A 12762-nucleotide genomic window follows, 5' to 3' on the forward strand; every position below is an offset into this window, starting at 1 on the left:
CTTCTGCTCAGATGGACTTCACAGCAACCTTTTGAAACAAGCACTGATCACATTACTGGAGGAAAAAAAGAAAAGCGAGTCTTGGGAAGAGGCCAGTACACTATTCACACTAGCAGCTAGGAATGGGTTGTAATGGTCAACTATTAGGCATTTACATCTAGTGCCTGTACTTTACATCTAGTATCAATGATGGAGAGTGGACAGGTAAAACCTGAATTAAAAATAAAATTAAGTACATCCATAATTGGATATGATACAAATTATTAAGCAAATAAGTGTGTGGAGAACTTCTGGTGATAGACCAGGAATAAGTCTTCTAAGCATTCCTGATAAAGTGCTTTAAAAAACATTACAAGTGGAAGGACTCCCACACATATCTGGGCTAAGGATTAAACACACAACCTACAGGGACAACCTACTACACTCATTCGAGAGCAAGCAATACAGAAAAACGGATCATCCGAACCCATCTTAACTAAAATAACATAAAACCAGCCTCACACATCACCCATCATTCATCTCAGGTTTGTTTTAGAAGCAGAAAGAGGGAACCAGTTTGGCAGTCTGAGAGCTTATCTGTGCTTTATATAATAAAATTACAATCTCTGTATTATGTGGCCCAGCTAAAGAATGTGAGCAATGCCAGCTATGCAAGCCATAGAGGATTAGAAAAGGTTTGATCGGAAAATCAGCTAGCCTTCGAGGCAACAACAAGAGTTTGTTTTGATGTTTGTGCTCATATAGCTTCCCGTGAGGCCTGGGGTCTAATACCCACTCCGGACCCTCTTATCTAACAATCCTCTCCCCCTCCCGTTGGGGGGCGCGTCTGTATGTGTGTTTCAGGGGGTGGGTGGACACACTTGTCTGGAACAGAGTGACCTGAGGGGCCTATTCAAACCAGGCAACGGAGTAGTGCAGTTACAAAACCCACACAACAAACGTACACACAAAAACCGTAATGTCAGCGAGGCCACAACCAAGCAAACAACTGGATGTGTCACTAGAGTAACAGGCAGGCGGTGCGGCCAGGAGTGTAAACAGGGAGGAGAGCTATCTAATAGCTAGAGTTGTTAACAGCTTGTGATAAGACACTCGGAAAAAGAGAGAGGGCAGGAAATAGTAAAACTGTTGAGAAGGGTCATAAAGAAAAAAACAACAGACAAAATAAGCAGACGGGAGGAGAGGTTTGGCGGGGAGAAGGGAGGAGATTTGGGAGGGGTGATGCTTTGCTCCCCCTCACGGAGACGGTAGTGGGAGTCTTGTTTTTTCCTAACCCACTTGACACTTGTGTGACATTTCCCTCAGCACTTCGCATCACATGGAAGATGAGTGTACGTGACATACCCCCCACCACCTACCCGCGTTCCCACCTCTAAAGACCAATGTGCCGTTGCAAAACATCTTAGGAGACAAAGAGCAGACACACTCAAACACACACACAGGCACACACACATACTAATTATACCAACAATCAACACTGGGGGCAATGTTTAATCTTCGCACCAACAAAAACCACTCTCTCAAATGACATAAACATGTAAAACTACTACATACATGCTTTAACGTACACAATGGGAAAGTTTGTTTGGAATATTTTTTGTTAAACTCTTTTTGTAAAAAAGAAGATCATTTAAAGATAGGATAGTACCATTCACTTCTATTGTGTAGACAGAAAACCAATTAAGTGAATGGGTACCGCAATGGTTTGATTACCAACTTTCTTCAAATTATCTTTTGTGTTCTAAAGATGAAAGAAAGGCTTAGATGTTTGAAATAATAAGAGAGTAAATGATGAGAGAATTTCCATTTTGGGGTGAACTAACCTTAACATAACGTATTTGTCCGATGGTGTGGAAACTAATATAATATGACCTTTTAAACAAAGATTGGGTATCATGCCATGTAATGCATTCTGACTTCTTTACACTGTTAAACGTGCTAGCTTCTCATGCTTGACATGGTCCACTTTTTAAAAAATGAGTTGGACGTATGACATAAGTATTTCCGTCCTTGATACACTCCCCTAGCACTCCAATTTTTATAATTCATGATCCCTGTGTCGTCACAGTGATCCTTTCCTTTCATTAGCCATTGATCCTATTCCTTTTATAAGCCATTCTCCAGGAAAAGCACGGCAAGGCGAAAGAAAGAGCCCGGCCATGAGCTAACCAACGAGAAAGATTTTTAAGATGGGTTGTGCTGTACTGCAGCTTGTTACTCGATTGTGAACTTTAGGTGTGTCTGTTTATTCATGGCTTTTCAGTGATGGATGTTATATAAACAGTGGATGTAACACTGGATTTGGAGATCTTTTGAAACTGATAGATCTGGCGCAGTCCCAGTGCTAAAAGATGCCGGACATGACCTCAAGTCAAACTAAGTCAAACTAAGTCATACGTTTGTGTTTTGTTGGCAATCGGCGTGTACGTGCATAATGTACAAACACGAAGGGATTAATCTGATATGTTGCTTGCTCGTGCTGTAGTTCCATTCCACTCTCCCCACTAGTCCCACCGCAGATAGTGTTCTTCCAGGAATTAATCGTTCAGCTGTATCTCTCTTTTATAAATTTAATCAAACTAAATACTCTTAGAAGATACGACATATGCAATACTTCTGTACAGGCACTCAAGATTAATATGAGATTGGCAGAAACAGCCTGTGATACGCGATCTCTGACATACAGTGTGTCACTAATTTTTCCTTCTAGTGACCTAAAAACAATGCACGATCATAAATAAGCCCATCATACATGATAGCTTTATAAATCAAGTTCCATATAATGTTTCTTTCCAGATTTAAATAAACCCCAACATTTTATGTGGTACAGTGGACTATCAGACTCCACTTTTTTTGCCAAAAATAGACTCAACAGCCAGTTGTTGATGTTTCAACAAAATCAACATCCACATCTTTATCACCAGATTTAGATTATCTGAAGCCTAAGCAGGTCGGCAAACATCCTGACAGGTCCAAGCAGCGTGTAGACAAACAACATTGCGAATGGAAATTGCATTACAAATGGAAAGTCCACACGCTCAAGACAGACACATTCACACACCGAGCTTGACGGTATCAAGAGCATGCAAGAACACGCAAGGAATGCTTTAATGGTCCTACGTTTCCGGAAAAAGGAAAACAATAACGTTGCTGTGAACCCCCACAACTCACAACAAATACACAGACGCGGTCTCGCTCGGAGACGCACACACGCAGAAGCTGATCGCAGATTGGACGCTGACGGCAACTCTTGGTGCAGTAATTAGAGAGAGAGGACTGATCCAAATTGACTACAAAACCACTGTGTGCCCTTGAAGGAACATCTGTGTGGAAGAAAAACAAGGCAATTATTCTAAGGAGGGTGGAGAAGACTGTCCTAAACATGAAGTCCGACAGGCCACAATGAGTCCAGCCGACATCAAACCGACAATAAGTCCAGTTCATTGCATTTTAGTTTGTTCAGACACTTCGGGCGAACCAGTTACTCATAAGTTCTCCCAGCACATAAAACAATCCAAGTTTTCTTTTCTGAGCGCAAGTAAATGTTTAGTTAAATATAGTTAGTTAAATTTAGTTAGAGATAGTTCACACAAACATAAAATCTTTAATCATTTATTCGCCCTCATGTCATTCCAAACTTCTTTCTTCTGTAGAACACAAAAGCAGATATTTTGAGAAAATTGTCCCTCATAGACTTTCACATCATGGACAAAAAAACCACAGAGACATTTCTCAAAATATCTTCTTTACTGTTTCACAGAAAAAAAACAGTTATTCAGGTTGTGAAGACATTAGGTTGAATTTTGAATAAATGCCAGAATTTTAATTTTAACTATTCCTATAGATACTGCTTTTCAACATTATGTTTTAATAAAGTTATACAAAGTGTCAAAAACTGCATTGTTGTTTGTTGTAATAAAACACATAGATATTTACAAATTCATTTCAAATTGGTTCGATATTTTGCTCACAAATCAATCCTTATTCAGCTTTGATCGACAAGCAAGCCATTTGATTTCTGTAATGAAACAGAAATCTTTTTGGGGATGAATATAAAGGATGTTTCAGAAGCAGCAAAACAACTAAATCCATTTCGACGAAAGATCACAAAGACAAACCTTTTTTGACTAAGGTGTACCGATTGTACACCACAAAAACAGGAAAGTGAAACAGGGTCAATTTTTCCTTTCATGTCTACTGTAAGTGCATTTCAAATGACCTTGACTGAGCATCAGACTCAACATGAGAAAACAAGTCTCCGGCTGTCTATCCTCACCAATACCTCTCATCAGGTGCCATCTTTCTCACCCACGTTCGTGAGTCACAAACACGGCGGGCTGTCGACAGGCTCGTAAAGCGTAGGGAAATGCCCGGGTGTGATATTCATAGACAAATAACACATTCTTTTTGAAGATGCGTGTGGTAAGCGCACACAATTGGACAGGTGGCAGTTCACTGTTCATTCCAGTAAGTTCTGAGGGGAAAACACAGATCAATCAGCTGGACCATTAGTTTAGTCCTTTCTGCTCCGACTACCAGCCGTCATCTTTGTTCAGGTGTCTGAGCCTTGGATACAGGTGACTCACACCTTCCCCACCTCTGCAAAGGCAAAAACAGCATTCAGACACTACATTACCATACTGAACAGGTGTGCAGGGGAGCAAGTGCTGACACGAAGTGGGCGGCACTGCCGGGAAGAGACTGTATCAGCAACACAGAGGGGAGTCACTGGAAGAAAGGACACTCGCTTGGAAAGTTACTCGCTGCCACGGATCAAATCTCCCGGCAGGATACTCGGCGGCAGACACAGCGAGTCACCTCTATACCGTTCCAAACATGTCCTCTACATTATTGTTAGATTCAGAGAACTATAACAGCAACAATAAACAATCCAGCCGGAACGGAACGCGTTTCTAAGGAGGGTTGATTTCCTTTGTTTGTTTTCAGGCGGTTCTGTGACTGTCTCTCCGGGCCTGGGACATGCACGTACCGCTTGTCTCCTGAAGGCCAGGGGTGGGAGAGTGCTGCTTCATTTTGCTTTCCCACCATTCTTGTGTGCTTGGGAGAGGAAGAGCCTTGGAGCAAACATTCATAAGCCACCGTCCACTTTCCCAGGCATTCCCAGTCACATGTAAGGGATACAAAATCCATCTAAAACAGCGGGCTTTGCCCTTCTAAGTAGCACAGAGAAACCTGACCACATCAGAACACTTTGAGGCCGAAGGGGGTAACCACACCCAACATTCCCAACAATAAATACATCAATACATTACAATGAAGTGCTCTGAACCGACCACACAAGAGAAGCCATTTGAAACTAACGGTCGACTTTGTCTGGGTTTTTTGAAGGCTCATAATGAAAGCATATATGGTGTTTACTAGGGTGTGCAGTTTTGAAGAACAACTTGCTAGCCAATGCAAAATACAATGTGCAACGTGAACATGCTTGTAAGATGTATTAAAATGTGTTCATAAACTTTAATTAAAAATTAATATTCATTAAATAAAATGCACATCGAGTTGTGCCGGTATTCAGAATTACTGTCTACTGTATTAATTGATTTGCACAATATTGTTTCCATTGTTAAAATACTCTAACAAATTCTAGAAACATATTAGCAGAATTGCTGACATTTCTTGAAATCACAGTGTCTTACACAGTAGCTTTTAGTAGACTATAAATTATTATTTAATTACATTATAAACATATTCTATTTGTTAAATAATTTAAACGTCGTTTTCAATACATTTCTTTTTTGTTTAATTTTTCATTATTTTTTAAAATCCATTTAAACCTTAAACATTATTAAGTACAACAATAAAGATTTTTCATTTTTTGAAAGAAATACAATTTTCAAGATAATGAAGTCATATATTTTAATACCGCAAGAGTATTTGATAAATATATTTGATACACGCACATTTGATAAAATTTGGTCATTTCAACATACCTTCCAGCCCTCCGGTTCACATTTTTAAAATTTGCCATTAACGGGCAAATTTCCGTCTAGTAAAAAAATCCAAACCATTCCAAAAATCTGTCTATCAGTTAAATGAATACAAATTCATAACAATCAGGCTCAGACAGCTGACAGTTGAAAAGCCAGTTTAGCAGTGCAATACAGACAACTTTGCTCAAACATTCTCAAGATCACCCATTGAATAATGATCAGTACTTTTCTTCACTGTTTTCTTTGTGCGGCTCCTAAAAGAACATCACCTCAGGTCACAGAACGGCTTGTTTTCTTTTCAATGAAGGGAGTCCGAATAAAGGACCTTCCATCCTCAGCTAATGTCAAAGCTTTGAATTAATTGGTAGACGGTCTAGTCATAACTCTCCCAACAAAACATAGATTACACTTAACAAATATTTACCTGACAAGGCCCTGCCAGAGCGACATTCCTCCAGTTCCCAACTAACGCAAACATCTAGACGCTGCAATTTCATCCTTGTTCAATTTCCCAATTTATTTCCCAATTCATTCAAATTCCATGTAATTTATAGACGTTAATTCTAACTGGAGTAAACGCGTCAACAATAAAAACTGACTTAGCTGAAAAATTTGACTGTTTAAATATTGACCGTTTAGTCAGTTCTTACCATTCTGGCAGTGATTCGAGGTCCAGCAGCGGTAGCTGTAGTTGTCATTGAAGCTGGTCCTGATGCATTGCGGCCGATCTTCCATTATACCTGGACAAACATCACCGCACTCCTTGGATTGCTTGTTCCCAGCAATGTAGTTGTTAAACTCTGCATCCATAATGAGCGACCAGTCCACCGAATCCAAGTAGCAAAGCTCCGGGTTCTTTTCGATCCGGATGGCCCCTCTGGTGATGTTCCTCAGGTTGTGAAGGCCGATATCTTTCAGGCCTGTCATTTCGAAGATGACCAGGGCGTAGTTGTAAAATAAGTTGCGTCCTCGGATGACGGTGAGGTTGGGGAAGAGCATGCTGATGCTGTCCAAGCCGGAGACACGGAACAGTAGAAGGTAGTCTGTCACCATGGTCAGCTTGGGAAAGGACAGGGTGCGAAAGTGCTCCTGGTTGAGGTTGTTGTTTTTGTCTCCGATGAGAAGGATCTGCAGGTAGCCCTCCACCACGGTGCAGTTCTCCAGCTTCTTAAACTCACTGATGTCATTGCGAATATCAATGTGAGGACCACAGACTGTGAAAGAAAAGAGAGAATAGTCAAGTTAGTTTTATAAAGGTTATACCTATAACATTAAATAATACATTTCAATTGAACAATTCAGTCCAAAGTTTCTAACAATCTAAGATATTGTTTTTATTTCAGTTAAGTTTTATCCATGTTCATTGCATTGGGAAAACCTTGCAATAATACCATATATTTGAATACCATATAGTGTCTTTATTTAATTTATCTATTACTATTATTTTTTGGTAACACTTTAGTATAGGGACCAATTCTCACTATTAACTAGATGCCTATTTTTAGCATAAAGTACATTTTCAACATGACCATATTCTACTTCCCTAATCCTACCATATACCTAAACCTAACAACTACCTTACTAACTATTAATAAGCAACAAATTAGTAGTTAACTGAGGCAAAAGTTATAGTTAATGGTTTATTAATGCCAAGAATTGGACCTTAAAATAAAGTGTGACCTATTTGTAACAGATATATTGGACCTGACTGATATGATCCACACATGCATGATGGCACAGAGCTATAAAAACTATATTAACCAAATTGCAAAGGTCTTATAAGATAACGTAGTTAAACAGAAGCATGAACTTAACAAAAGGGACTCTGATAAAAACATAATAAAGGATCAGGGAGATTTACATATAACAGCCAGTCTACAGGTGTTATTCACACCATGATATCAACACAAATGTTGGATGGTGACCTCCCTCGGTAAACGTCTAAATGTCTTGACAATGTCTTGCCTGTTATGACAGACCTATAGGTCAGTTAGTCACAAACTAAGGCTTCACCAATGTTTTCAAGCATGGCTGCCAAAACAAAATTATCAGTTTTCACAACTGGGTTAAAAACAGCCCACACAGTGTCACAGAACACTGAACTTTTAAGTAACGTGTGAACTTTCAGCAATTCTTCCAACGGATGCGAAAATGTTTTTCCTTCCTGCAGAAGAAAATGATTCATGAATATGAATCTCGTCTATGGTCACTCCACAACTGTTGTGCCAAAAATAGTGAATGTTTAGTTTATTGAGATGAATGGTCTTTATTTGCCCCTGACAGTGTATTACGCTCATCCAAATTTAGAACGGAAATGACTGCCACACGAGAAAACAGTATTTGCTTTCCCGGATCATCGCAAGTGGCCCAGGGTCTCCTTTGTTTCATTGCAGCATTTTTTCTCCTCCACAATCCAGAGAGAGGGAGGAGAGCCGGAGTGACTTGAACACAAAGACTAATTTGTTTGTTGATAAAAGAGAAACTTTAGTCTTAAATTCCGGTTCGGTCAATTAATAAATTCAGGCGGTCTGGCAGGAGACTGAAAGAGAGACGGGGAGACGATGTCTGTCAGCTAAATGACAAGAGTGGGTTCATTCCAGAAACAGCAGCGTAAAAACACTTGACAGCTAAAAGCTCAGTCAGTTACATTAAAAACCCATTTGGCTAATATTTCAATTGAGTCCATAATTAGAAAACAATGCTTAATCTGAACAATTTTGATGCTAAATAGAAATCCAAATGACCGTCAAATATAAATCACGGACAAGAAAAATCTTTTTCAGACAGCTGGGTTATCTGACAGCTACAGGTCACAATGCTGTCTGACCCTGTCACACACACACACCAAAAACCCGTATTGCCTCGCAAATAGGAAATATGCACAATACGTGCTGAAATAACTGAAAGAAACAATGAATCCTCTCACATCTCCAGAAACTGCCACACATGAAGCGTGCAGCCAGCTGCCACACACTTGCCCACCAGTTGACCTCCACATTGAATGATCCAAGGCCAAAGTGCTCAACCAGTTCCTATTCCTCTTTTGAAGATTCAGCTCTTCTATAAACTCAGGCAGTCAGAGAGGAATCTAGCCCCCACTCTTTCATGTCAACAGGTCAGATTTTTCAGCCAACACATCCAGTAAGTGCAACCGGTTCCGCTAAAGAAACCTACATTGTAAAATTAAAACTACATCCCAGGTGATATTGAAAAACAACAATTTCCCACAAAATTATGCCAGACAGCTCACATTATAAATCAATTATGGCATTATAACTTGTTTGGACCACTTTGATCAAAACTGATTGTTCGAAATTTTGTCAAAAGTGGAATTATGTAAATGTCCTTAAACCAACTGACATTTTATTATGAAAAGTAATACAAAACAAAGGGAAAAAAATCAGAAGGGTTAAAACCCTCAAATACTTTTGACTAAGAGGATTTGCTTTGAGCTAAAATCATCATGAATCATACATTATCTGGCCAATCGTTGCAGAGAAATATGCGCAAAGCTCCCAACTTTGTTATCTTGCAAAAATGCTAAACAAAAATTGTCCAATTGTCTGTTCAAGAACAGTAAAAATATGCAGCCTTGATGTTTGTTAAAGATCCCACTGTAGTGTTTGGCAACAAAGCAAACAGTAACCCAGGAAAGTCCTCCATTCACTGTGGTTTTCACAACATTGTACAAACAGACGGACCTGAAATCCAACTCCTGCTGTTTACATTTGATAACCTCTCACTCGCCGCAAACAGGAATCCCTTCACCTCTGAGACGAACGTGAAAAACAGGGCTTTTCCGGTGCCCTTCTCCAGACCCAGCCCTATATAGCCTACATAATCATGGCCTTCACCAATCACTTATCTATCTTCACCAATCTACTTATCTAGACCTACAGAAAATGACGACCCTTATGGGAGCGATTTATATCTTCAAGAGATTATCGGAGGTTACTGAAACCGCTTTGAGTAATCTTTCTCGGAAAACAGCAGTTTTCCAGCACTTGTGCTGTTTTCTGGTGGAAACCTTTTTGTTCAAATCAAGACTTGATCACTTGCACTTCGAGGCCAATGCAACAAAATACTGAGATAATTCAATATAGCTTTTCTTGGCCAAATTAAAAATTTGCATGAAACGCCTGAGATGAGGGTTTTGAGCCACTCCTGTGGAGGCTGGGCACAGGGGAGCATGACCGAGTTCCTCCCGCTCACACCTGCCACCTCAACTGCTGTTTAATCCTCCACATGCTAGAAGTCATCTGACCAGTGGTCTGGTGCTACACTTCCCTTCAATGGCCCTCACTTCAAAAGCACAAGCTCATATGTCAGAGCACAACCGGTAACACAACACCACCTGCCCCCTGCCGTACTCAACCAGCAAAACCGTCTGAAAGATGGAACCACACAGTATGTTGCTGAGGCAGAGGTTTACAAAACATAGCGATCAAATATTAGAGGGAAAAATACAGCCCCGTATTGCGGATAGGCTCTTTGTGACATCTTTCATAAGGTCGAAATTGTAGAATGTTCTAATTATTTCATAGGCTTAAAACTCTGGTTGGAGGTTGAACCTGTGTGTCTTTAATTATTTTACAGTGTGACTCTGATTTTTTGTACAGTGTGTTTTTTTCTTGTTAAATTACTTATACATAAATACACACAAACACAACTACACATAAGGTATTTATTGGCTGACCCCTGAAGGTGTAAACAGAATCGTTTGGTTTGGGGTTTTATGACCTATTTAACATAAAGCCATTTATGGTTTTGGTAACACTTTACAGTAAGGTACAATTTGTTAACATTAGTTATCTGCAGTCGTTAACATCAACTAATGAAACAAAAATACAGCATTAATGAATCGTACATGCTAATTTGAACATTAACCAGTGTATATTTAAAATGTCTGTTAACATTAGTTAGCGCACAATGAACTATTATTAACACACAATGAACAATTCTGCAGGTGTTAACTAACATTCACCCAAAAATAAAAAAATCTGTCAACATTTATTCACCCTACATCAACCTATCCGACTTTATTTCATTTGTAGAAAACAAAAGAAGATCTGACAGCCCACCTAAACATTTGATTAAGCAACATTTACCGCATCTAGCAGCTTACTGAAACTTAGACACACTACCGCAGTGACACAAATTCAGGGGCAGCAGGAGTGACTCAGAGATGCACCGGATGAGCAAGCATGGACTCTTCCACACTGAGAGTGAAGCACGACTCAGCAGAGCCAGTACATGAGCTGACGAGACAAAGAAATGAAGACAAAAATAATAAAATAGAGACTGAACTGTCGGTCACTACTGAGCCCGAGTCATAGGAAAAGAGCCTCAGGGAAGCACGCATGAAGGGAAGGTCTGACAGAGTGCTTGATGGATAGGAAAGTGGGAAAAACTACACTATATCCGGTATTGATATTCTTAACCAGAAATCTATATTTCACACAAATATACTTCAGCTACAGGTCAGCACATATTCAGTTTGATTATTTAACCAAAACTTATAGAAAATGTTAAAAATCAAGATACCAAAGGGTTAGGTTTTTTTTTATTAATCAAAGTAAATATTACAGTTAAATACTTGAACAGAAGCACATTTTTGGTTATTTTAGCAGAGTCTCAAAATGTTTCCTAGTTACAGTTTTATAATGGATATTGTCATAAAGTGCGCTTTATTTAGAGTGAGTACACTTTCAGATTAGTTGAAGGCTTTAGGAATTACAGCTTTTTAATATGAAGCTCCCCCTTTTTCATGAGACCAAAAGTAATTGGACAGTTGAATCAAAAGCTGTTTTATTCACATGTTTGGGCTTTTTCTTAAAGATTGCTTCCTAAATGAAGGATGTTAAAGGTCTGCAGTTGATTCTACACGTGGTGTTTGCATTTGGAAGCTATTGTTGTGAACCCACATCATGGGGTTCAGGGAGATCTCCATGCAAGTGAAACACAACAAATTCTTCAGAAAGATGCCAGGAACAATAATATTATATATATTATTCATATAATACAATATAAAATAAAAATGTAACATTTCTCACAAATTCGATAAAATAAAAACGATTGTATTGTTACCTAGATATCAATAAAATGTTGTTTCTGATGATTTTATTCTTCATCACCTCAATCCTCGCCGAAGAAAAAAGATTTTTGTTTTCTGACACAGCATAATCTCTTGTGTGTGGGCAGCCTTAGTCACGACAAGAATGAGCAACACCAGACTACCGAATTCCACATACCAAAGTAGGCAAAGGTGGGCTGTGAAATAAACAGCAAGAACCAAAAAATCCGCCCACTGTTTCTTCCTTTCAGAATGTTTCACCTTGGTGACAGCCGCAACTCTCTCCCACTTTGTCAGAGGCAATGGATGCAGTTTGATTCTAAACTGTGAAGATGAGGCTAAACTGTGAAGATGAGGCTAAACATTAAATGCTGAATGTCTGTGGATGAGGAAGTGGGCGTTTTTGAATGATATAGTTTTTAATCCTGCTCAGGAAAACAATGTTGTTCAAAAAGCTTTTATTAATTTTGTATTTTTCTTTAGTATCAAGAGTCTGAAGGAATAAGGTTGCGTTCTGCAGCCAGGCTGTCCAGAGGCCGCCCGTGTGAACAGCTAAGACCAATAAAAGAGTTTACAAACTCCCTACTCTTCAAATCGACAAAACCATGTCTGTTTCCCTCGCCTGTGTATTTTTACATGTTCTATTTTCAAACCTCATGTTTCTTCTCCCTCTCTTGCTCTCAGTGAACCAAGGAGTCTTGTTTGCCATAGACTTGGAAGAAATGGCATGGAAAGTTT

The 12762-nt window shown here is 39.3% G+C and overlaps 1 protein-coding gene across 1 annotated transcript in view; it reads right to left on the reverse strand.

Moving 5' to 3' along the window:
* Positions 1 to 12762, reverse strand: part of igf1ra (insulin-like growth factor 1a receptor) — an 82255-nt gene that overhangs the window by 65760 nt on the left and 3733 nt on the right. Inside the window, exon 2 of the mRNA XM_056765536.1 lies at positions 6602 to 7165. Coding sequence (XP_056621514.1) covers positions 6602 to 7165 — 564 coding nt within the window. The remainder of the gene's footprint in view (positions 1 to 6601; positions 7166 to 12762) is intronic.

This window comes from Triplophysa dalaica, chromosome 14, assembly GCF_015846415.1.
Source record: "Triplophysa dalaica isolate WHDGS20190420 chromosome 14, ASM1584641v1, whole genome shotgun sequence".
NCBI lineage: Eukaryota > Metazoa > Chordata > Actinopteri > Cypriniformes > Nemacheilidae > Triplophysa > Triplophysa dalaica.